The sequence below is a fragment of the Ambystoma mexicanum genome, chromosome 7p, assembly GCF_040938575.1.
Source record: "Ambystoma mexicanum isolate Mex_15411 chromosome 7p, UKY_AmexF1_1, whole genome shotgun sequence".
Lineage (NCBI taxonomy): Eukaryota > Metazoa > Chordata > Amphibia > Caudata > Ambystomatidae > Ambystoma > Ambystoma mexicanum.
Window position 1 is genome coordinate 520,767,077 of NC_090939.1, and position 27,421 is coordinate 520,794,497.

Here is a 27,421-nt window from a genome sequence, read left to right on the forward strand (position 1 = left end):
ATCTATTGCCAAACCTCACAACTAATATAAAAAGGGGTGTGGGATAAGTCTCAATAAAAGATAGAAGTGTTCTCAAATAACATGTCAGTATACAGTAGCTTGGGTCTCCCTTCCCCACGTTTTGGTCACTGCGTAAGATGGGAGCTTGGAGCACAGTCAGTTTTGGGCTTCTCCAGCCCAAGACAACAGTTATAATGGCAGCTCTCAGGACGCTCTCTCAAGCTTTCAGCTGTCTGGGCCAAGTCTTGTTTCACTTAAAAATCTGTTATTTTCAAGGACCTGACGTGTTCAAATAACAAAACAAAAGTCCCTTTAACAAATGAAAAGTTTGTTTCCAATGTTCGCTGGGTGATGAGTTCACCCCTGGGTCCCCTTCGTCTGGGCGCTCACCCTTCTGGTATTGTACGCCACAGTTCAAAAGCACACTATTCTTTGGGACTTCAGACTTTGCCCCTCTTGGGATTTGCTTCCCTTGTTTCTTCTCTCTGCAGGATTCAATTCCTGTTCTTTCACTTAGTTTGTAGATCAAAGTCTTTCGATTGTACAGGGATTTTGCTTGACCCTCTGTATCACTGGACCTCCTACGGGCTTCTGGTATATGTATTTTCGTTCAGATGTGGATCGACCAGAGTCCCTTGAGTTAGCACCCACTTGATGCCGATTTCCCTCTGCAGCTGGTCTCCCCGTAACTCCCTTTGCATTTCTTTCCTAGATCATCGAACTTGGTTCAAAACTAGCCACTTTGTGATTCTCCCTCAACACAGCCCGGTTCTTATTGGTTCCTCTTCGACACACTGGCTGTGATGAACCGCTTGGCTTTTCTTCTTCTTCATTAGAGTCAAGACTGGTGCCATGGTCGCAGGAGCTTCCTTTGCTCCTGCTCATCGGTGTAGGCTTCCCCCGTGTACCGTTGACATCTGCTACAAGACACTGGTGCTATTGTTTACAGTCTTAGGCTCTCTTCTACAAAGGTTCTGCGGGTCTGCGACGAAAAGGGCAAGGTTGCTTCTCTCCGTGCCATCCTCTCGATTCCTGGCGCCTTTTTCCTTCGCTTCAACTGCCGCGCCTGCTTAGCCGCCTCATTGTGCTGTCTGCCGGGCTCATCTTGCTCATACTGTGCGCTCTGGCTTCACCTTTTATCCCTGTGGGGAAGCGAAAGGGTCGTCAGGTGTGTTTTGATTCTGATCAATTGCCTGACTTTGCCTGACCCTTGTATTGGGACATGTCAGGTAAACGGCTCTGGTGTTGGTCCTTTGTGTTTTGCGAAAGTGTTAGATTTAGAAAAGGGGGACAGTGCTTTGGACTGTCCTACTTGAGAGGATGGGGGAAAGGGTGTTAAAGGAAGGGGGATACATTTCCCATGCGACCCCCCCTCCCCCATCCAGGTGATCCTCCCTCACTGGTCCACCCCCAGGAACTGGATCCAATAGTGATGGCCGTGCCCTGGCCACCTGGATGACAGATCCCCGGGGACTAGCTACAGAGAAACCTTCAGGCTTTGAATTCAAATAAAAACCAGTAATGTTCAAAGCAGCCCACGGTTGAAACCATCTCTTTTGGTAGTTGGAATTCTAAAGGGTTTAGACACCTTTTCCATAATGAAAGGATCAATCTAAAACAGTATGATATTCTTTGTCTTCATGAGACCTGGTTATCCACTCTCCCTTTGATAGATGAATGTACTCTCTTCTTAAATCCCGCAAAAAAAGTTGTGAAAGGCAGACTGACCACAGGCCTAATAACACTTTGGTTTGGGTCTGAAAGTGGTTAAAATGAGAAACCCAAACCATTATATGCAGCTATTGGTGCTAGAGATGGTAAAACCGAGCGATACGATCCTTGCATGTTTATTCATCATTAACTTGGACTGGAATCTGCTGGCTTGGAAAGATGAATGTTTGTAGAGGTGGTAATGGCTTTAATTGACAACTGTAAAACACAATACACTAACCCTATGATGATTTTGCGTGGAAATCTAAATATAAACTGCATGGGGAAAGAGATCTACAACCTAGCGGTGCAGGAGAGGGTTAAAGTGAAAAAGGAAAGCCCAAGGGTTAGGACTTGGCGAAGGAAGCTCGATGAACGAAGTTTCCACCTTTTGAATGGACAGACCCCAGGTGACATACCAGTGATACCCAAATGGAGGAGAGGCGATCAGTCTTCCACCCTGGATTACTTGTTTGTTTCTACTAATGTGTCCGCTCTGGTTATAGCATTGGAGGTAATTGGAATGGAATATAGTGATCATGACTTGGTGGAATTGGTTTTGGAATCGCCAAACCAATGGAATGTGAAAGTGTGGGAGCATGAGGTGGGGATAAGACCCGGGCAAAATAGATTTTATTTGAATCCCAGTGACGTACAGCTAATCGATGCCAAATAAAGGGCTGCTCTGGACTATTTGTGTGTTGGTTCGAGTTATTGATCCTTGTTTATTGACTTGGTTGAGACGAAGTGCCTGGGCAAAAAACACAATTTAGACCTAGACATGCATATAACATTGAAATAGTTCTAAGAAAACGCCAGTTGCATAGAGATATTAGAAAACTGCGTTCTCTCCAGGGACTGACTGAAACTGGCTCTATCAAAATACGCAAAAAACAGTACAAAATTGGCTGCCTATCCACAAAAGTTCAGTACTATAGGGTGACGCAGAACGTATGCTAAAAATCCTTGCGACCAATGATTCGAGATGCCTGTGGTTATTACTGAATGAGGTAAGGGCAAATCAGAGGGCTCTTCAATGTAACGCAGTGCAAAGGACGATTGGGTACTTATTTTTTTTTGGGGCATTCTTTGAGGGAGAGACCGTCGGATAAGGAGACCTTAGTGGCCCCCTCGCTTAAATCTTGTTGGCTCTTAAATCTTGAGAAAGGTGATATCACGGGCATGATAAAGAGAGCAAGCAACTCTCGTTCTCCGGGGCAGGATGGCCTTTCGAATTGGATGCTTAAGAAAGCACCTGAAGAATGGGCTGACTTCTGAATGATTCTTTTTGCAGAGATCTTGAACCAGAGGAAAGTCCCTGATTTGTGGAAGACCGCCATTGTGGTGCCTATTTCTAAAAAGGGCAATATTATGGATCCAAAGACCTCCCGTCCTATTGACCTTTTGGATGTCCTTGGAAGAAATGTTGCATCCCTGATCCTGACTAGATTAAAAAGGCGGGTCGCTAAATCAGGGCATTTCGACCAAAGGCAAACTGGTTTTGTCAAGGGAGTCGGGTGCAACCTAAATCTATTCCTGTTGAATGTGCTAAAGCTTAGAGCACAAGAGTCTGCATTGCATTATCGATCTTGCGCAAGCATTCGATCGTGTGGATAGAGAGTCTTTATGGAAAGAAATGTCAGCCCTGGGTTGTCCAGCAAACAACCTTGGACCAATCGGGGCTTTGTACACGGGTACCTCTATACAGATTAGATTAAATCAAAAAAAGGTTTATTAACTAAAAAAATACCCACCTTTTGAGGTTTGAAACAAGACTGTCCCCTGGCCCCTGAATTGTTCAATTTATTTATCTCTAACCCAAAAGAGGTGATAGAGGTTAGTGGTGCCTTGCCACCAAAATTAAATGGGGAGCTGGTGGGGTGGATGCTATATGCTGATGACCTTATTATTCTTGATCAAACCCCCATCGGTCTCCAGAGAACTGACAAATGCATTAAACATAAATGTCTCCAAATCGGCTGTCTTGGAAACGTAATTTCCGATGGCGGTTTGGAAATTGACAAGTTTTGCAAGTGGAAAACTCAAGATACCTGGGAATTGAGATAAACTGCAGTGTAAATGACACACCGCGTATAGTGGAACTGAAATCAAAGGCAAAGAATCTAGCCACCCAGGAAGTGATGATTCTTAAAAGGTTTGGGAGAGTCTCCTTACTCACTGTATTGACATTCTAAAAACAAAAGGTAATCCCAACCCTGTCTTATATCGCAGAGGCATCATTGTGCTTCCTATCAGAGGTCTAGAGCTTTCTATAAGGATTATTCTGGAGAAATATTCTAGGCCTCCTGAAGTGCGTACAAATTGCCATTATGATGCATGTATTGTGCTTGCTTTCAATTTACGCGGTTGTGGCATGGAAGTCTCTGTCCCTGTTTCGTAAGCTAATTATGGATAATCAATCTCCCCAAATTAAAATCCTTCAAATAAATAAGGGAGCCGATCTGAACTGGGTTCAAGAATTGTGGTCAAAACATTGTTTAGCCATTCTGGATGACGCCAACATCAAGGTGGAAATGTTGTTTTTAAACTCGGAAACAGCTAAAAAGAAAATATGGTCCTGGGACTGGATAAGAACAGAAACGGAAAAGGGATACACGCTTTAGGATTATTTGAATAAGGAGACAAAGGCTGTGAATGTACTTCCCAAGTACTTGGTTAAATTTCCAAGTGCTCGACATTGAGACCTCTTCATGCATGTTAAGATGAACCTGTTGCTAACTAACAAGGTTCTTAACTCTATGTAAAACATGAAGGGAAAACATTTGAGTCTTTGCTGCCCAAATCTTAGAGATGAGAACTCATAAACGAGGTACCCAGCACTTCAGGCTGGTGGGAGCCCATGTGTTGGGTGAACATTTTTAAGTGACCTTTGCACTATGTTCATAGATGAAATATTTAAATCAGTTTTAATATAAAGTATTGCCCTCCTAGATTCTGTTGATTTGCACATTGAAGGGTGATTTGCATCTACTAAGAGTTCTAAATGTTTTTAATTTGTATTTTATCTCCCATTTTTTTCCTTTTTCTCTTTTTTTGTTCATTTTGTATGATAGTAAAATTCTGTTTTTGTTTTCTCTTAAATTGGTAAAAGTTTCAAATAAACCAAATGCCTAATATTTTAACACATTCTTAATAAAAATTAAAAAGTATCAAACGCAAAATAAAGTGCATTTACATATCATTAAGAAATTCCAGTAGCAAATCAATTCATCTAACAACGATCCACACAGAATAAAAAAGAAAGATACATTTGGCATCAGTCGAAGCCTAAGGAGCGATATACACATATAGATCCTAAAATCAGCCGAATTGCCTATATAATGTACACAAACTAAACATTAGGAACATCAGCTTTACTTACTTTTACTTAGTTCCTCCAGTAATCTCACATCACTTTCAAATATTAATGGCTAATATTAATAATAAATCATAAAAAATATTGTATGAATTGCGTGCCTACGGTTCAGTAACGCTACACACACCTATACCTAAAGCCAGACTTCATCGAAACATTTGTATGCAATATTGGTATTTTACCATCCGGGACCTCATGAATTGCTTTGTATTTCCATGTGTTTCTTTGGATGCTGTATTTTCCAGTTAACTTTTCTTATTCTTCATGCTACTGCTATTCAATTACTTTTCCTTTTCATTTTTCCCAAAGATTCGGGTGCTGTGTTCACTTTTGGCAAAAGCAAGTTTGCAGACAATATTCCAAGCAAATTCTGGCTGAAAAATGACAAGCCTGTTGATATTGTGTGTGGCGATGAACATACTGCCCTTGTAACAGGTTAGTTGTTGCCATTAATACTGCAATACTGTCCGTATTATCAGAAAATGGTGGGATGTGCATACTAGGGAATTTGCCAGTCTACATTTAATGTGTGGATATGTTAAGGGCAATGTATTCTACTATTCTTGCAAGTAACATAGCTTGTCGCTTAAGTGGCATCAATGAGCAGCCTACGGTAAGCCAGTTGAATCCATTCATGGCTGGCTATGCCTGCCATCATTCATGTCGATAAAAAGAATACCATTAAACTACATGACACCTATTATTAGAATGCCTAGAAGTGAGATAAACCCAGCATGAAGCACTATATACAAATGTAATATAATTTTGATTATCTATATATGTAGAAGTGAAAATGTTTGGTTTGTGGCTTCGCGTAGGTTCCCTATACAATTCCACACTGTTTCACCAATTTGCACCACATTTTGCACAGTCAACTGTTTGGACCCTCTGGACATTACTGGCTCCATGATCTCAGGAAACCCGACCCCTTTCCCAGAATTTCAGCACAAGTGCAAATGTTGGTGTGGGATTGTGGTTTCGCATATGTTCCCTCTAAAATTCCGCACTGTTTCACTAATTTTCACCACATTTTGTGCAGTCACTTGTTAGGAACCTCCGGACATCACTGCTACATGATATCTGGACACCCCACCCCTTTCCCTGGATTTCAACAAAAATGAAAATGTGGGTGTGGGTTTGTGGCTTCGCGTATGTATGTTCCCTATACAATTTCAAACCATTTCACCAATCTGCACCAAATTTTGAAGCCACATGTAAGAATGCTCGGGGATATTATTGGCTACATGGCATTTGTACACCCCATCCCTTCCCCCGATTGCAGCAAAAGTGAACATTTGTGGTTGGGTTTGTGGTTTTGCTTATGTTCCCTATACCATTCCACACTGTTTCACCAATCTGCACCAAATTTTGCCCAGTCACCTGTACCTATGAGGGAAGGAAAGCCCGGGCAACGCCGGGTATATATGCATAAAATGTGATATTATTTTTGCTTTTCTTCTTGCTGAAAAACTGATGCCTTAAGTAGTCTTCGTGCTCATTGATTGTAAACTATTGTGTGGTGAACGTTTTTGAAACCCTGAAATGGGTTCTGTGGGAAGACTGTCTTTTCAGGTTATAGGGCGCGTATCATCATCTGATATTGACGGTTTTCATTTCCGCTCGTTAAAGAGAAAGTCGTTACGATTGTTGCTGTCTTGTTTGCTTCCAAATTCGCCTAAATGTCAGTTAATGAGCAGGGAATTCAAACATTGTGTGGTGGCATGGGTTATCAGTCGGCTATGGCAAGGTAAAGGAGGTGAAATACGTATGTCAAATTTGTATTACTTGCAATAAATATAAGTTAAACTCGCAGGCTCTATTTTCTCCTCCACATTGCGACGTGACAAGTACCTGCTGGCGTGATGCTGTGCTGCAAACCATGCCTCAGAGATGCCCAGAAACAGAGGAGTAGTGATTATCCCTCTAGGGCTCCAAACCTGTGAATCCTCAATACATAGATGCGTACTGATTACACCTTCAAACCTGCATTGTCTGCATTTAAGGAAAATAGTGCCGACTGCAAGGACCTGCTCACTTCAGGCTGTCCTCTTTGCTAACGTCTTGTGTATGCACTGGGTGCAGGCAGCATACCCACCGCCCACACGTAGCTAAAGTGATTCAGGCTGGCGCTCTGCTTTCTCCGCACTGGAGCTTGTTCCTGCTGCACGTCCACTGCTGACGATCCCAGCGGGTCCATCTCTCTGCACGCCACAGAGCAGCTCCTCCTGAAAGTACGTCCCTATTCAGCCAGCTGCCAACCTCACCTGGGGGAGTGGGGCTAGCAAAGGAATGGACTTTCCTAATCAGCCAGCCACAGGTACAATGTTGTCATGATAAGCAGCGGCACCATTTTGCGGGCTCGCATCGCATCACACCTCCGTTTCTATACAGGATCAATGTATCCTATTTCACTGGTGCACATTTAAGTTGGCTGTCGCCCACAGGGGGAACCTAGCCACACCCTGCATGCAAAGCGTTGGACTCCAGGCAGTTAAGATCCGGTGTATACAAAGAATCTAGCAGTACCGGTACTCATATCTTTATGGTCTGGCTCTTGCACATACCCCCTGATTGGCCTTACTACTTCAACTGTAAAGGGAAGGATTGGGTTATAATCAAAGGTGCACATTGGTCATTTCACAACCTTCGCTCCTTTACTTCATATAAAGTGGGATACCAGATGTCAGTACTTATTATAATATAGAGGGGTGAGGTCATTATCCTACCCAGGTCAACGTTTGCCAAAAGGTACTGCTTGCTATAATTCTTTACTTCAGCTATCATCTTGCTTCATGCCCTCAACTGTGCCTCCATTTTCCTTTTCCACACTAATGCCTTACATTCAACCCTGGCTTACCTCTACTATGGCCTTCCCATCCTTCCCCCACCCCTCCTCTCCTAGACATTGTTGTCAATCTTTGTTTTTCAGCTAGATATTCAGCATTAAATCAGCCAGGCATTCAGCATCAACCAGGTACCCACCGGGTTTGGCCCCTTACCACGGCATATCTGTAGTAAAAAATAACCTGCATTATTACAAGTGGGCCAGCCGAGTTGTAGTCCAACAGACTTCCCGAGACATCCATAGAAGAATTTATCAGTGTCTTGATTGCTATATCTAGTTCTAAACCATCTCATTTGAGACCCTTCATCCTTGATTCAGGAACAAGGACAATGTTTCTAATCTTATTCTCATTCATTCAAGCTATCAAAGGAATTTTTATTTTTGTATAACCATGTGGTTGTGGCCACTTTTCAGCCATAATTGCCATTATAAACATGCCATATAAGACCGAGTATTTGTCCCCAATAGGGCAACATCAATTAAGCTAGTGTTTTCCCTAGCTCCAAAAGTTGGTCTAGCCAGCGTGTCTGACGATAAGCACCCATATGGTATGATATGACATTTATAACGCGCCTGTACACAAGTGTTTCTAGGTGCAGCAAGACAAGGAGGAGGAAACAAAGGGAGGACAAAACCATGATCTTACTAAGATTTGTGTCATTCAGATTGCGCAAGCGCAGATGGGGGAAGAGGGGAGGGGAGAAGTGCAAAAATTGAGGTGGGGTGGAGAAGTGCAAAAGGGAGGGGGATGGAGAAAAGCATATAACAGAGTGCAGCCAGCGTGTGGCTAAGTGCCGGTAATCAGAGGGTGAAGCCAGTGGGTGGAGGAGAGGAGGAAGAGGAGGAGGAAGAGGAAGAGGAGGAGGAAGAAGAGGAGGAAGAGGAGGAGGAAGAGGAGGAGGAAGTCCTCTCTTCTTGTCGAGGACAGAGAGTCTGTTCTGCCTTTGGAGCAGACAGCAGGCCAGTTTGTCAGAGGGTGTGCCTGTAGCCTTTCACTTCCTCTCAGCCACCCTGCACTTGCGTTTCAGGGTGACGAGGTCTGAGTCGTACCAAGAGTTGCACTTGGATTTAGGCTTCAGGCGGATCCTCATGAAAGGGGCAAGTACATCAAGAGTGTCAGAGATAGAAAGATGGAGATTAGAGAGGGATGTGAGTCAACCAAAGGTGCAGAAGGAGGAGAAAAAGTAGCGGTAAAGGCCTCAACTGACACACACTTCATGGGTCGAATGACCAAGAAAGTAGGTGGCAGTGTTGGGATCTGCTTCGCCTGGGGGGGAGGGTAAATTGGGGGGGGTGGCTGAGAGGGGTATAAGGGGAGAGGAGGAGGAAGAGGGAGGGAGAGACTGAGGAGATCGGAATATCCAGGGCGTGCCCTGCAGAGTGGGTTGGGCCAGAGGGAAGAATATAGAGACAGAGGGAGTCGCAGAGGTTGCGAAAGAGTCCTGCAGAAGGACGAGAAGCATCCATGTGGATGTTAAGGTCTCTGAGGAGGAGACGTTGAGAGTTAGAGGCATGGAGGGAGGAGGATGGATCTGCCCACTCAGATAGGAAGGTGGCTACCTGGTCGGGCTGCCGCTAGATAGTGGTCACAGTGAGAAAAAGGCCAGGAGAGAGCGAGAGCCTGCAGACCAGGAATTCAAAGGAGTAGTAGTCCTGCATAGGAATGATAGAAGCAGGGATCCACTCCGGGAAGATCAATGCTACATCCCCACCGGGACGGTTGGTTCTGGGCGCGGAGAGTATCTTGTAGCCATCAAGAAGGAGAGTGTCAAAGCTTGTGACAGAGCTGGCTGGGAAGCGCATCTCGGTCAGACCGACGACCTCCAGATCGAGTTCTTCCAGGAGAACGCAGATGTCAGAGGAGTATTTGACAACTGATCGTGAGTTGACAGTGGCAATTGGAGCTGGTTGACTTCCGTGGAGGGGTACAGGTCAGAGGTACGCCCCGAGGAACAGTTGCAGGTGCCCAAGGATGGGCAAAGGAGGAAGGAGGAGAGGGTAAGGTAGCCAATGAAGAGGAAGAGGAAGAGGAGGAGGAGGGTGGCGGATGGATGGCAGAAGAAAGGGGCAACAAGGTGGCCAGAGAATCAGCAGGGGCAGCTGTAGAGGTGGCAGAGGAAGAGGGAGGCAGAGGAGCCAAAGAGGGGAGCAAAGGGACAGCAGGAGAAGAAAGGAAGTTAATAAGGCGCAGAAAGCTTCTATCAAAAAGGAGGGGGTTGGACTGAGGGCCTTGGACCAAGACAGTGCCGTTTAGGTAAACATTAATGATGGTCTTGGAGGAATGGAAGGGGGCCAGGAGGGCCTTCCATTGGGTGCCACCATTAATGGGTGAATTGGAAAAAGGAGAAAGAACAGAGACCATATGGAGGGTCCATAGGTGCAGAGATGGAACGACAAAGAGGATGTCGGTAAGGGTCTGTCTGGAGGAAGCACTGGTGTAGGTATCAGTGATGGGGAGGCCTGGATTGGAGACCAGGATATCCCTCTTGAACTTCTTCCTACCAGACTTCGTGAGAAGGATAGGATAGTCGATAGAAAAACAGTTAGAGAAGATATGAGAGACATAGAGCACCATAGAGGGTGCAGAGGGCAGAGTGGGTGGAAAAGGGAGAGTGGAGAGGTGAAGGGTGGTCTAGGGGGTCAGGCAGGAGGAGGAGGGGGATAAACACTAGGATGAGGGGAGGTCACAGAAAGAGGAGGGCACAGAGCAGACAGATTAATGACAGAAAACAGATACAAAATATAGACAAGAAAACAAGAGTAAAACGCTGCTAGAAAAAAGAACAACCAAACCGGCAACCTGAAAGAAGGAATGGACAGCAAGGATGTAGGCAATAACGTGACGCAAACAACCAGCAGAAACAAAACCCAACTAAGCAGAGCAATCAACCAAGGAATCTAAAAAAAGAATGAACAGCAGGGATCCAATGACGCAAACAATAAAGCCGCCAAGACAGAGCAATCAACCAGGGAACCTAGAAAAGAATTCGCGGCAATGATGAGGCAGTACGATGTATGCCAGCAACCATGGATAGTAAACGACCCAAGGCAGGACAACAACTGAGGGATCCTAGAGGAAAAGAAAACAGCAAACCATGGAGAACAAAATCACAGAGCACACAGGAGGTCAGGTGGAGGGGTTTGGGGGGGGGAAAGAAGGGTTCGCAGGGGAATCGAAGGACGTGCAGCAGGTGGATAAGAAGGCCTAGCGTTGTGAGGGAGCGCAAGCGATCAAGGAATGCGAGAGAACGCATGCAGCAGAGGACGCAGCCGAGGACGCGGCCAAGGACACTAGGAGCCCACACAATCAAAGAATGCACAGGAACGCACATGACCCAAGAGGCGAGGAGCGCACGTGTTCAAGAAAGGCAATGAAGTGCATGCGTCCTAGGGAGCAAGGAGTGCACTAGATTAAGGAAAGTGTGGGAACGTACGCGACCAAGGTCGTGAGAGAGCGAACGCAGTCCTTGAATGCAAGGGAGCGCACGCGGCCCCAGTGTAGAGGGAGCAAGAGTGGGCTAGGGTGCGAGTGACCGCACGTGATCAGGGATTGCGAGGATGCGAAGTGAGCAGGGGGTTAAGGGCGGGCAGCCAGGTACAGGTCACAGAGGAAATAGCGCAAGTGCAAAGGTGAGAAGGGGCACCAGGTTAAGGGGTTACCGGGAGTAAAACAAGCTGAACTCTCCCCACAACTTCTTATCTGGCAGCCACAGACAGGAGGGTGAGTCGTCCGCACTCACTGTCTGCGCTGCATCCCCTTTGCTGCCAAACACCTGCATCGCTCAACACTGCTGCCTTGTCCTGCGAGGGCTTTGCTGCAGAGGGCCAGTGTATTCGGTTCTTATAGGAGCAGACGCGTGGACGTAGCAAGCGTGTTAAATTTAGTCGGGCAGCATCTCCTGCGCACCTGTGTAGCTCAACACCGTGGCCTTGTACTGCGAGAGGCATAGGAGGCACAACCCTGCCTTTGTGTTCCCTCCCCCTTACATCTGAAATCTCACATATGATACATACATAATTGTATTCCAGTAAATCACATTCCATTCCTGCTAACTGTGAAAAAGAGGGAGATGCAGGGGAAAAAATGTCAAGTTGCAAGCTACTAGCTGGGCATAAAAAGTCCCATACAAACTCCATTCTCCATACAAATATAGCACACCATTTCTTACTTGCCAAGAGTTAGATATCACAAGCCAATGACTAATGGGGAGGGCACAATGTTAGGCCTGATAAGACAGATTCTTCTCTATTGACTTTCTGTTCTCTTCATTCAGCAAATAATATACTAAGCTCATCCTGGGTAGCGTAATCTCCTTGTGTTTGTTTTTTTTTCTACAGACAAAGGTGGTGTGATTTGGTGAGGATTGCTTGACAAAGTGAATTCCTGGTTAAATTGAAATTTTGGTGAGAGTGCTACAAACCGAATGGAGCTTAGTTCGAGGGGGCTATTTGCACAGAGGATATCCTGATAGTGACCTTTGATGATGTTGTACAACGTTGGCATACGGTCCTGGTACTGGGAACAAAGTTTCCATCAATCCAAAGGTTTACTAGGCTTATGGAGTAGGTGATTAGGAAGAAGATAAAACGGGAAGAAATGTTTTTTATGGAACGTTCCTGAGACACCTCGTGGGTGGTTAACAATGATGAATTTGATGTTTGAGAAACCTGAGAGTTGAGATGGTCATCTAGAGGTTGAAATCTTAGGTGAGTTTGGACGTCCAGTTGGAAAACGATAGTAGATTTGTTGGTACATCAAATGCAGTAATCCTCAGGGCAAGAATGTAATGCTTGATTTAGAGGTGTGGGTAATCCAGGTTTCAGGCATGGAAATTCGGTTTTATATCCAGAATGATGTTTTTTATGTCCATGTATAGGGGACAGCAGACCTGGCATTAGTCATTGCACATTTTACGGAATTCTCTGTAGGTTCAGAGTATATAATGTTGATGCTATATTGTTCGCGCTAATATTGACCTAGGGATTTATCCCGTTCCTCCACACTTGCCTATTGCAGGTATTATAGAACGCTCTCGATACTACTTCACACCGATTTGGAGTTTTCAAGACACTTGAAATATAATTTTGTTTGAATTCAGACGTGCTGTCCAATATGACTATATGATTGCAACCTGATCTCAGATGAGGCTGACATTAACCATGTGGTACTTGTAACCTGATCTGAACTAAATTGCTCGACATAAGATTCATATACTTAGGACTGGTCAGTCCTTCCAGGCGAATAAATCAAATGTTTTGTCAATAGGCCTTGAGAACAACCAGGTGGTCGAAACACGTGTCGGCTGTATATCACATGAAATAAATCTCATACTACTGTAGAATCGTCTGTTATGAATATACTTAGTTGCATCATTATTCAGTTTTAAGAGTACCAATAGTCCAGGATTGTATCATTACAATCTTGTTGGGGATTATCTTTTTTCCAGTCTGACCCACCTTTTTCCCTTTTCTACATCCATGATGCATGTATCGAGCATCGTTTACGTACTAGTCCTCTTTTTATGCCCATGATGCATAAATGATATACTATTCACGTACAGCGTTAACATATCATGGACTGCGAGCATGATACTGTAGAGAGTAACTTCTGAGCAGCCTGACGGGAGATTGCGATAAGCATAGCAACATTACAAACAAGTGCCGCGGTGATAACAACAGGTAAGGGATTAGCCTTATGTGCTCCGCACTTTCTACTGTTGTTTTGCCTCACAGGTTGAATTGATCTATGTATGTACTCTCCTGTGTGGAGTTTAATTATTCTGAGAAGCCGTGTACACTTTTTTGCACAGCAACGCGGCAGACTTTAACTCATTGAAAGCTGCAGAAAGCAATCTCTGTACAGCCCTATGGGAGATCCCGACAAGCACCGCAATATTGCAAATAGATGGTGGTAACAACAACAGGTAAGGGATTAACCATATGCACTCAGATGCTTTCCTTATGTTTTCCCTCACGAGTTCAAACGATCTATGCACTCTCTCGTGTGCAGTTCAACCATTCTAATAAGTTGTGTGCTTTTTCCCAGCAATGCGGCAGACTTTAACTCATTGACAGTACATTTTGAGACAACGCTCAACAAATACAGACACGGTACATTTGGCGCTCCGTTCCATGGTTGCACCCCATAGTGGCTTCCACAGTCTGCCCAACAAACCGCCCATAAACAGGTATATACTGAACACACACAGGCCGATTCATGGAATAAATGTGCGCCGAAAATCCCGGCGCAGAGGGGCCAATACGTGCGCTGCGCCGAAAATTAGCGAAAAGCGCAGGGAAACCAGCGCACGTCGATTCATGGAAGTCCGTGCGCAAGAAAAGCAGAGGACGTGCGCTGAAAAAGCGCGCGGCGCAGGCCGGCGCACAGGTCAACCAACGTCGTGCGCCACGGCCACTGCGCTATCACTCCGAGCGCAGCGCACAGCTCTAAAGTAGGCGGAACACAGGGCGGGACACTCGGAATGGGGAATAAAATGGGGCACAACACTCGGAATGGGGAAGAATGTGGGCGGCACGGGGAAAGTATAGGAGGCAAGTGCGCGGAACGCCCACACGCTCGCATACAACACGTATTCATGGAATAGAATAGGGCAAAAAATCGCACGCTCAAAGCAGCGCACAGGCACAAACAGGCACAAACACGACCGCCACAAGAAAGCAGGCGGTAGCGTCTCTGCGCCTGCAAGAAATGTGCGCTAAAAGGTGCGCCAACAAATAGCACCTATATACAGACATGATCAATGTCCAATACTGTGGCCCTCCAGGACAAATGACGTACAAAGGGGTACCCACAAACACAGACACGCGCTGAGAGAAAAAATAAACGTGTGCGTGCATACCGGGGTGCGCGGGAAGTTGCACACGCGATATGGCCGGGTACGTGGATTACAGGGGTGCGCGGGAAGTTCCACACGCGATTAGTCAGGGTACGTGGATTGCAGGGGTGCGCGGGAAGTTGCACACGCGATATGGCCGGGTACGTGGATTTCAGGGGTGCGCGGGAAGTTCCACACGCGATTAGTCAGGGTACGTGGATTGCAGGGGTGCGCGGGAAGTTCCACACGCGATATGGCCGGGTACGTGGATTTCAGGGGTGCGCGGGAAGTTCCACACGCGATATGGCCGGGTACGTGGATTTCAGGGGTGCGCGGGAAGTTCCACACGCGATTAGTCAGGGTACGTGGATTGCAGGGGTGCGCGGGAAGTTCCACACGCGATATGGCCGGGTACGTGGATTTCAGGGGTGCGCGGGAAGTTCCACACGCGATATGGCCGGGTACGTGGATTTCAGGGGTGCGCGGGAAGTTCCACACGCGATATGGCAGGGTACGTGGATTTCAGGGGTGCGCGGGAAGTCCCACACGCGATATGGCCGGGTACGTGGATTTCAGGGGTGCGCGGGAAGTTCCACACGCGATTAGTCAGGGTACGTGGATTGCAGGGGTGCGCGGGAAGTTCCACACGCGATATGGCAGGGTACGTGGATTTCAGGGGTGCGCGGGAAGTTCCACACGCGATTAGTCAGGGTACGTGGATTGCAGGGGTGCGCGGGAAGTTCCACACGCGATATGGCCGGCTACGTGGATTTCAGGGGTGCGCAGGAAGTCCCACACGCGATTAGTCAGGGTACGTGGATTGCAGGGGTGCGCGGGAAGTTCCACACGCGATATGGCAGGGTACGTGGATTTCAGGGGTGCGCGGGAAGTTCCACACGCGATTAGTCAGGGTACGTGGATTGCAGGGGTGCGCGGGAAGTTCCACACGCGATATGGCCGGCTACGTGGATTTCAGGGGTGCGCGGGAAGTTCCACACGCGATATGGCAGGGTACGTGGATTGCAGGGGTGCGCGGGAAGTTCCACACGCGATATGGCCGGCTACGTGGATTTCAGGGGTGCGCGGGAAGTTCCACACGCGAATAGTCAGGGTACGTGGATTTCAGGGGTGCGCGGGAAGTTCCACACGCGAATAGTCAGGGTACGTGGATTTCATGGGTGCGCGGGAAGTTCCACACGCGATATGGCCGGGTACGTGGATTTCAGGGGTGCGCGGGAAGTCCCACACGCGAATTGGCTGTGTGCTCCCAGGCATTACCTGTACACCCTCCACGGCCCCTGCAGGCAGCACACACCACAGGGAACTACCCTGCACACCTGCTCATGTCTCCCACCACCCCCACCTCCCATCCACCAGGGACACCCTCCACCAGGCCCCCACCCATGTCTCCCACCACCCCCACCCCCCATCCACCAGGGACACCCTCCACCAGGCCCCCACCCATGTCTCCCACCACCCCCACCCCCCACCCCCCAGGGGCACCCTCCACCAGGCCCCCACCCATGTCTCCCACCACCCCCACCCCCAGCACTGTGGGGAACCTGCCAGCAGGCCCCCACCCATGTCCAACCCATGTCTCCCACCACCCCCACCCCCCATCCACCAGGGGCACCCTCCACCAGGCCCCCACCCATGTCTCCCACCACCCCCACCCCCCATCCACCAGGGACACCCTCCACCAGGCCCCCACCCATGTCTCCCACCACCCCCACCCCCCACCCCCCAGGGGCACCCTCCACCAGGCCCCCACCCATGTCTCCCACCACCCCCACCCCCAGCACTGTGGGGAACCTGCCAGCAGGCCCCCACCCATGTCCAACCCATGTCTCCCACCACCCCCACCCCCCATCCACCAGGGGCACCCTCCACCAGGCCCCCACCCATGTCTCCCACCACCCCCACCCCCCATCCACCAGGGACACCCTCCACCAGGCCCCCACCCATGTCTCCCACCACCCCCACCCCCCACCCCCCAGGGGCACCCTCCACCAGGCCCCCACCCATGTCTCCCACCACCCCCACCCCCAGCACTGTGGGGAACCTGCCAGCAGGCCCCCACCCATGTCCAACCCATGTCTCCCACCACCCCCACCCCCATCCACCAGGGGCACCCTCCACCAGGCCCCCACCCATGTCTCCCACCACCCCCACCCCCCATCCACCAGAGACACCCTCCACCAGGCCCCCATCCATGTCTCCCACCACCCCCACCCCCCATCCACCAGGGACACCCTCCACCAGGCCCCCACCCATGTCTCCCACCACCCCCAGCACTGTGGGGAACCTGCCAGCAGGCCCCCACCCATGTCCAACCCATGTCTCCCACCACCCCCACCCCCCATCCACCAGGGACACCCTCCACCAGGCCCCCACCCATGTCTCCCACCACCCCCACCCCCCACCCCCCAGGGGCACCCTCCACCAGGCCCCCACCCATGTCTCCCACCACCCCCACCCCCCATCCACCAGGGACACCCTCCACCAGGCCCCCACCCATGTCTCCCACCACCCCCACCCCCCACCCCACAGGGGCACCCTCCACCAGGCCCCCACCCATGTCTCCCACCACCCCCACCCCCCATCCACCAGGGACACCCTCCACCAGGCCCCCACCCATGTCTCCCACCACCCCCAGCACTGTGGGGAACCTGCCAGCAGGCCCCCACCCATGTCCAACCCATGTCTCCCACCACCCCCACCCCCCATCCACCAGGGACACCCTCCACCAGGCCCCCACCCATGTCTCCCACCACCCCCACCCCCCACCCCCCAGGGGCACCCTCCACCAGGCCCCCACCCATGTCTCCCACCACCCCCACCCCCCATCCACCAGGGACACCCTCCACCAGGCCCCCACCCATGTCTCCCACCACCCCCACCCTCCACCAGGCCCCCACCCATGTCTCCCACCACCCCCACCCCCCATCCACCAGGGACACCCTCCACCAGGCCCCCACCCATGTCTCCCACCACCCCCAGCACTGTGGGGAACCTGCCAGCAGGCCCCCACCCATGTCCAACCCATGTCTCCCACCACCCCACCCCCCATCCACCAGGGACACCCTCCACCAGGCCCCCACCCATGTCTCCCACCACCCCCACCCCCCACCCCCCAGGGGCACCCTCCACCAGGCCCCCACCCATGTCTCCCACCACCCCCACCCCCCATCCACCAGGGACACCCTCCACCAGGCCCCCACCCATGTCTCCCACCACCCCCACCCCCCATCCACCAGGGACACCCTCCACCAGGCCCCCACCCATGTCTCCCACCACCCCCACCCCCATCCACCAGGGACACCCTCCACCAGGCCCCCACCCATGTCTCCCACCACCCCCACCCCCCACCCCACAGGGGCACCCTCCACCAGGCCCCCACCCATGTCTCCCACCACCCCCACCCCCCATCCACCATGGACACCCTCCACCAGGCCCCCACCCATGTCTCCCACCACCCCCAGCACTGTGGGGAACCTGCCAGCAGGCCCCCACCCATGTCCAACCCATGTCTCCCACCACCCCCACCCCCCATCCACCAGGGGCACCCTCCACCAGGCCCCCACCCATGTCTCCCACCACCCCCACCCCCCATCCACCAGGGACACCCTCCACCAGGCCCCCACCCATGTCTCCCACCACCCCCACCCCCAGCACTGTGGGGAACCTGCCAGCAGGCCCCCACCCATGTCCAACCCATGTCTCCCTCCACCCCCACCCCCCATCCACCAGGGGCACCCTCCACCAGGCCCCCACCCATGTCTCCCACCACCCCCACCCCCCATCCACCAGGGACACCCTCCACCAGGCCCCCAACCATGTCTCCCACCACCCCCACCCCCCATCCACCAGGGACACCCTCCACCAGGCTCCCACCCATGTCTCCCACCACCCCCAGCACTGTGGGGAACCTGCCAGCAGGCCCCCACCCATGTCCAACCCATGTCGCCCACCACACCCACCCCCCATCCACCAGGGGCACCCTCCACCAGGCCCCCACCCATGTCTCCCACCACCCCCACCCCCCATCCACCAGGGACACCCTCCACCAGGCCCCCACCCATGTCTCCCACCACCCCCACCCCCAGCACTGTGGGGAACCTGCCAGCAGGCCCCCACCCATGTCTCCCACCACCCCCACCCCCCATCCACCAGGGGCACCCTCCACCAGGCCCCCACCCATGTCTCCCACCACCCCCACCCCCCATCCACCAGGGACACCCTCCACCAGGCCCCCACCCATGTCTCCCACCACCCCCACCCCCAGCACTGTGGGGAACCTGCCAGCAGGCCCCCACCCATGTCCAACCCATGTCTCCCACCACCCCCACCCCCCATCCACCAGGGGCACCCTCCACCAGGCCCCCACCCATGTCTCCCACCACCCCCACCCCCAGCACTGTGGGGAACCTGCCAGCAGGCCCCCACCCATGTCCAACCCATGTCTCCCACCACCCCCACCCCCAGCACTGTGGGGAACCTGCCAGCAGGCCCCCACCCATGTCCCCCTGGCCCCAGGTCCTGACGATACACAATCATGGCAGTAATGGCCAGCATACCCAGCACAAACACCCAGGCAAGGATTGCATGCACCCACATAGTGAATGCAATCACATGACACAACCCCAAAGGCAAGTATGCAAAAGAACACATGTCCGTCACACACACATACACAATGGGTGCAAGTGAATGTCAAAACCCATATCATGACATGTAAGAAACCAAAGAGAAAATAACACAAGTGTAAGAAAATATAAAAATGTATTAAAAACAAAAATCAAGTAAACCAATAAAACATACAACTATGTGGCAAAGTAAATAAAAGGTCCATGTCCGAGAACAAAAATGATAAACCAAAAAACAAAGGATTAAAAAATCAATAGAATTTGTCCAAAGCAAAACCATGTAGTAGGAAATCAAAGAAAAACCATTACGTCATGGTGTAAACAATAAAAAAATTAAAAAATGTATCTCCCAAAATATAACAATATATACAGGAATGTTCCAGGGTCCATGAGCCCAACACCACAAATGAAACCTAATACGAACTAATAAAAAAAATATGTACAAAAAAGTGGCCATTGTCCGAGCGGTCCAAAATAATAAAAATAAATAAAGGAAACCTAGCACTAACTAACTAAAAAACTATATACAAAGGCAGCGGGCTAGTCCTGCGGCTCACTTGGTGATGCTGGCCAGGGCATCCTCGAACTCCATGTCAATGTCCTGGAGGCGGGACTCTGTCCTGGCCCCGAGGTCTTGCAGGGACAACCCCATGTGCTCACCAAAATCCCTGCGAGCCTCCTCGAGGCACTCAGCCCGCCTCAATGCCCGACGCATGGAGATTTCCGCCCTGGCCATGGCGAGCCGCTCCTCTTCCGCCCGCTGCTGCTCCGCACCTATCCGCTGGCCAAACTCCTCCCACACGGAACACACCGCCATGCCAGGGTTGCCCTGCCCTCCGGCCGATGCCTGCCCCTCTGATCTTGATGGCCCTGAGCCATGATGCCTCCCACGTCGAGCCCACTGCTGCCTCCGACGCCACTGCCTCTGCCAGCACGACGGCATCCAGGCTGATGGTAACCACCGACGCCGTCGTGCACGTGCCCTGCCCGATGATGCCGGCACATCTTCCATCTGCTGGGGTCCACTTGCTGTGTCGTCCACCCCTGCTGGACCTCCGACTCCCAACTGTGGCAGGGATGGGATCCCCACCGAGCTGGCTGCATTGGTCGGGGCAGGTCCACAGGGGGCCATGGTGGCATCTGGGCCGGAAGACGGCAAGGAGAACGACCGGTGGATAGCCTGCACAGAGGAGGAGAGGGCCGTCAGATTGGCCAACACATGCAGGAACCCCCCGAACATGGCCGATCCCAATTGGGCCACGTCGGCACGGTGCACTTCGTGATGACGTGCGTGCTCCTCCCGGGAAGCACGCACGTCATCACGAATCACAGCCGTGCGCATCGCGACCCCAATCAGGACCTGCTCCACGCGGCCAGGGGTTCCCACGGCCGCAGGTGGAGGGGAGTCAGTTGACATGGACATCCCCACTACCTGCGGACGGGCCTGGGACGGGGCATCCCTGCTGGTGCATGGTGGTGCACTCACAGGGTCAGGGACAGCGACATGCACAGGCACCTCCACGGTGACCTGTGCTGCCTCCTGCCCCTGGCCCTGGACTGCACCACTTGCACCAGCAGGGATGCTCCCACCAGGCCCCATGTGTGCACCAGTGTCGGCCTCCTCCTCCTCTGTGCAAACCACCAACCTGGATGGCTCCTCACCGTCTCCCGCCGTAGCAGGCCCCTGTGGGGGCTCACCCACCCCTTCCGCTGCAGCCGTGGGGGCATCCCCGCCGCCTTGCTCCACAGCGCCGTCTCCGCCCTCTTCTTCACTAGCCGCTGCGTAGAGGGAGACAAAGGACACAAGCATCAGGCTACTGTAAAATGGTCCCCTAGACAGGAAGCAATAGCAGATGAGCACCCCTGTCAAAGTACACTTCCATCATGTCCCTCCACAACACATGGGTCAGTCCAGGCAAAACACACACAGTAACAGGCATGGTGCATGCCATGCACATTTCCATGCATGTCCAATTGACTCTTGAAACATTCAATGATATGTAACTCACATGCATCATGGCTCATGCATATCACATGCACACACTTCACCTCAGTCACATCCATCTGGCCCCAAACACAACGAACACAGGCGAAACAAGGGTAAGTTGGGTGCGTCACAGAATCTGTGCATTGTCGCACACATGTGTCATGCATCCATGGCATGCACAAGTCACAGACACGCAGGTCAGGCACACAGACATGGCTACCATATATGTACCTGGCATCAGCACCCATCCTTCACCCCCATCCATGTCCAGGTACAGAGACTGGCATGCTCTCATGTCCTAAATCTGCATAGGGCTCCCCATGCCACATTTCAACACATGCAACAACCATGTGGGTCACACATCACTGGTCGCACATGCATTACCATGATGTCCCTGCACACATACATGCATACATGGCCCATGGCACACATACAGGCAAGTATCATAGAACCAGCACACCGCAACATGCCCTGTCTCACACAGTAATGCTTGCACACTTACCGCTCAACTCCAGACGGGCCTCCCTCTCAAGGACCTGGGCGTGGAGCGCTGGGCGTACGCGTTCCAGGACCCTCTTCTGGATGGAACTCATGCGGCCCCGGCCCCCCTCCACGAGGCGCCGGGCCTTCACAAGGGTCCTGGACCTCAAGTCCTCCCAGCGCTTCTTGATCTTCTGGACGTTGCGGGTTGCCACCCCCTCCGCGTTGATGGCAACCACACAGTCGGCCCAGATCCTCTCCCGTCCTTCCTTGCTGGCGCGGGACGATCCAAAGAGGGCATCATACTGCCCCAGGACATGCTCCACCAGGACACCAACTTCGGTGGCAGTGAAGCTGGTGCCCCTCTGCCCCTCTGGCCTGGGGTTGCCACTGGTGCCAGATGTCGAAGTGCCCGACATGGCAACCCCAGAGGCAGGTGTGGGTGGGCAACTGGGTCCTGGGGCTGGGCTGTGGAGCGATGTAATCCCAGTTGGGAGTCTTCAGTTCCAGCAGGGGTGGACACAGCAACTGGACCTCTGCAGATGGCTGATGTGCAGGCACCAAATGGCAGGGCACGGTGGCAGCAGGCAGGCAGGCAGGCAGCAGCAGATAGCACGTGGGAGGCTGCTCAGGGCACTGGGGGGGCAGTAACTCGGCCTTCTGGGCAGGAGCGTGGTGTTCCGTGTGTTTTCGGGTGGCCAGCTTGATACGGAGTGATTTGGCACGTGAAATTCCTGCACGTCAGCGTGAAATCCGAGGAAAGGGCCTTAGCACGTAAGTGCGTCAGCACGCATACGCGATTCTATTGGACCAGAGTCCCTCACCGCGTAAGCGCGTCTGACGTGATCCGCACGGGCGTTCCCCACTCAGCACGTGATGACGGAGCACACGTGGAAATACTGCACGTCAGAGTGTCATCGCGTGTAATTGGCCAAAAGTGCGCGTACACGCGATTGGCCAATGTACGTGTATTACATTGCGTGTAATTGGCCAAAAGTGCGCGTACACGCCATTGGCCTATGTACGTGTATTTCAGGGGTGCGCGGGCACTTACACACGCAAGTACGTCAGCGCACCTGTATGCCGGCTGCGTGGGAATTTCCACACGCTATTGGAGTGGGAACTAGATTCCAGGGGTGCGAGGGTCACACGCTCGCCTAGAACACGCGCAAGGCATTAATTTGCGCACTTATCAATAAACAAGCCAGATGCCAGGATGAACATACCGTTCCTAGCAGCAGTGGCAGTGGGCTACCAAAGGAGGAGGAGGAGGAGAGTCAGGGCCAGAATATTCACACCCAGAACCAGCCTATTCGGGATGCCTGATGACCAGGTGTATGGGAGGTACAGGTTTCCAGCACACATCATACTGGACCTGGTCAGTGAGTGGGAGGATGACCTCACATCACCCACCCTGTGCTCCCAAGCACTCAGCCCCCTGCAGAAGGTCCTGAATGTACTGCACTTCTTGGCCACTGGATCCTTTCAGCGGACAAGTGCCATAGTGGGTGGTGTGTCACAGGCCACGCAGTCACGCTGCCTACACCAGGTCTTGAACATCATCACTGCACGGCCATCAGTCCGCAGGCACATATATCTCCCCAGGACTCATGCAGAAAGGCGGACGTGCATCCAGGAATTCTATGGTGTGGCTCAATTCCCCAAAGTGCTTGGTGCAATTGACTGCACACATGTGGCTCTACGTCCACCCAGGGCAACAGAGCACATCTATAGAAACCGCAAGCACTGGCATTCCATCAACGTGCAAGTTGTATGCAATGCCAAGGGAATAATCACATCAGTATATGCCAACTATCCCGGGTCCACCCACGACAGCTTCATCTACAGAATGTCTACCCTATGCCGGGACCTAGAGGCTGGCCAGCATGGAGATACATGGCTGCTTGGTGAGCATGAATGCCACTGCACATGCATGCATGTCAGATACTGGGTCATGACACAACACCACTAATGATACCCATCACCACCTCCGCAGGGGACAGTGCCTACCCTATCAGCCCCCACATGATGACCCCAATCCGGAACCCCACCACGCCACCCGAGGTAAGGTACAACACAGCCCACATTGCAACACGGGGCATAGTGGAGCGCACATTCGGAGTGCTGAAGTCACGCTTTCGCTCCCTTGACCGTTCTGGCGGGCAGCTGTTATATGCTCCCCGAATAGTGTGCAGGATCATAGTGGCAGCATGTGTCCTGCACAACGTTGCAACACGCCGGGGCCTGCCCGTGGACATGGTGGTGCCCCCACATCCACAACCACATGCACGCCCGCTGCGCATGGGAGGGGAAAGGGCACGGGGGGAGGCAGCCCGTACGCAACTGGTGGCCAACTTCTTCACCTAGGAATCACAGTGCTGGCTAGTGCACACTGCTCTGGCACATACCATCTGACAATCAATGATGACACTACCTGACAATGTCACAAAATTACTTGACAATAAACTGTCAGATACACTTCAGCCTGAGATTGTTAACATGGAAGTGTCACTATGTGTGCACCCCTACCTACACATACACCAGCAATGCATCACAACGAAAAGACACAACTCCATCAATCAAATATGCATTGCCACAGGCGATTCACTACATGACAACATTGCCATGTCACCCATTCCCTTCACAGTCCCGCCACTGAGGACACCATGTCATGGTATGTGAGAGCAAACAAACTGGCCATCACAACATGACACCGGTGTCACAAATAGCAGTGCCCCAAATGGTACATAGCCGCACTTGAACAGCTAACCGCGCTGGAGCCACTACTACACACCTGTGTAAGAGTAATTTCAATCAAATTACACACCAACCCACCCTGAAGCCCACCCAAACAAGACACAATGCATGTAATCAATGGTAGTCTCATTACCTGATTCTGCTGGTATGTCCTCACCGTCCAGATGTACAGTGATGGCGCCACGCAAAAGTGTCAGTGCACATCTACCGACATGTAGTCTGACTCCAGAGAGTATGCCCGTGTGAAGAACTGTGTGAAATACCTGCAAAACATGAGCAACATATGTAAGTAGAGGCACATATCAAACCATCATGCATAGTTAGGTGCAACAACAATGTACACTATGAATGTCTACACAGTATTGACTATGGACTGGCCAACAGCTCATGGGAGTCCAATGTCACCGTGTAATTTGCTGTCACTTGGGCACACCCTTTGCAAGCCCATGGAAATGGAAGCAGGAGGGGTGTGGATGTCTGCTACCCAAGCATCGAAACCAAACTCAGGACAAGCCTGCATGTGCCCAGCCACAATACAGTGTATGCCCAGGTACCCACACAAGGCAACACTCTTGGAAAAGAAAAAAAAATAATGAGAAAAAATGGCCATGAAAGGGCCGGCGGGGGGGGGGGGGGGCACCTATGAGGTCCGAGGACAGGATGCACGCCACAATCCACCTGTGTGGATCATGGGAAACTAAAACACCCCATAGGCTCGTGGCCCACACGGCTACTCTGTTGTGGGAGATGAGTCGCTATCGCTCTGGCCAGACCCTGCAGCTGACTCAGGAGGTGGGGGAGCTGCCTCAGAAGATGGTGTGACAATGGGAGGCAGCCCACGCAAAGCACGAGTTTGCTCCTCCATGGCTGCAAGCAGGCGGGTCTGGTAGTTCTGGTTCTGGGTTGTAATCATGCGGAGGTCCCCATGCAGTAACTTCCGGGATGACCTGACCTCCGCACGAGTTGCCTGCATCTCGGCCGAGAGCGTCCGTGTCAGACGCTCCAGCTGCTCCTCTGTCCTTCTATGGGATGAAGCCTCAAGCTCTAACAGGGTCGACCTGAGGTGATGGAATTCTTCCCTCAGGCCTTCCCTGTGGCGCTGGGACTCCATGGAAAGTGATTCCCGCAGAGTCGCCAGCGCCGCCCGCCTGTCCATGTTGGACGCCAACATATCCTCCCTGTGTGCCTGGCAGATGGACTCTGTAGCCTGCTCCAGTCGCTCCATCAGCCTTTCTGGGGGGACAATGGAAGTGGCCACCCTATCCATGGCCTGTGCAATCATCTCGGATGATGCTGCCTGTTGGTTGGCCATACCGTAGATGGATTGCTCCCAAGCGGTATTGCCAGGTGGCATACGGCCACCACGTTGACGGGCACCACACCTGCCTGGGGCAAGGCGGACTGCGCCTTGCTGTGCCGGCAAGGCCTCAGGCTGCAGGACTGCATTCCCTCTCTGATCTGCAGCCCCAGGAACAGGATCAGAGATTGTGTGGTGTGGCCCTGCATCCGTAACCACCGGAGGCTGAGCTGCCGACACTGACATCCCCATTGAGGGCAATGGCCCGGCTGCAGGTGGGTGGGACAGAGGAGATTCTCTCCCAAGAACATTCACCTGCGACTGCACATAGGTGTCATCCTCCGAGTCTACACCTGAATACTGCTCGGGGGAGGAACCCCCAGAGACACCCCTCGACAGCACGACCTGCAGCACTTGTGGGTTTTCACCCACAAACACACCACGTCCCTCACTTGTGGAAGGTCGGCCCGGGTTGCCCTCCTGGGACGGCTCAACCACCACATCCCCAGCATCAACAAGTGCTTCGTCCCCTGCAAAGACATGAAAGAGAAAAATGGAAACAGGCATTAGCACCATGGCATGCAACAAGGGCTGATGAACAACAGAGGCAGTAGTTCTACGACACATGTCCCACATGACTGGGAGACCTCCTATGCATTCACCATCACTGGGTCTGTAGGGGAGGCTCAGGGCATACAATGTACAGATTGGAGAGCAACGCCTGCTCACCATGCTGCCTAGCACTGCCATCACACATTGGCCGGTGATTGCCATGTCAAAGGCACATGCCATCACACACATGGCATGTGACATAGCCACCAAGTGAAGAGGGAGAGGAGGGCAACTTTTTTGGATTTCAACCACTCTGGTCCTGACATTGCATCATCACATCAATAAGTTAACATGTTGTACATGGATCTGCTAGTCCAAATTGGCCACGATGCACAGTGCCTTGTCTACATCAACAAAATGCAGTAAACAATGAGATTCCACCTCCCCATCACCTGTAAAGGAATCATATAGCATTCGTGAAGCACCGGTCCAGAAATGTATGAAGGTACAGCGGAGCACTGAGGGGTGGTGGGGCAGAAGGGGATGCCAGTCAACAATCCTACTGGTGCTGGTGTCATTCATGTCACGCAAGTGCAGGGGTGGGTGGCACAATGAAGTGCAAGGGGAAGTGGCGGCTGGAAGTGCTGTACAAGGTAAGTAGGACTTAACGTCAAGGGCAGATGGTGTTAGGCGCAGACAAGTGCTGGGGGGGGTGGCCTATAGGGGTACAGATACAATCATGCAGTGCTGTGGGCTCGGAGGGGACAGGGGAGGTACACACTGCATCTGGCTCGGCAAGGTCCTTGCAGATTTCTATGTGTCCTGCAGAGTTGTCACATGCCGCAGATATGTGCCCTTGGATTGGGGATCTCATCTTGGTGAAAAGGGTGAGGCGCTATTGCCTTTGGAGCATGTGGCAGGCCAGTTTGCCAGAGGAT

At 51.9% G+C, this 27,421-nt stretch overlaps 1 protein-coding gene across 2 annotated transcripts in view; it reads left to right on the top strand.

The window, feature by feature from the left end:
* RPGR (retinitis pigmentosa GTPase regulator) overlaps nt 1–27,421 on the top strand; it is a 951,931-nt gene that overhangs the window by 81,379 nt on the left and 843,131 nt on the right. For both annotated transcript variants that reach the window (XM_069636551.1, XM_069636550.1), the window contains exon 2: nt 5,396–5,521. In XM_069636551.1, the coding sequence (XP_069492652.1) occupies nt 5,396–5,521 (126 nt within the window). The remainder of the gene's footprint in view (nt 1–5,395; nt 5,522–27,421) is intronic.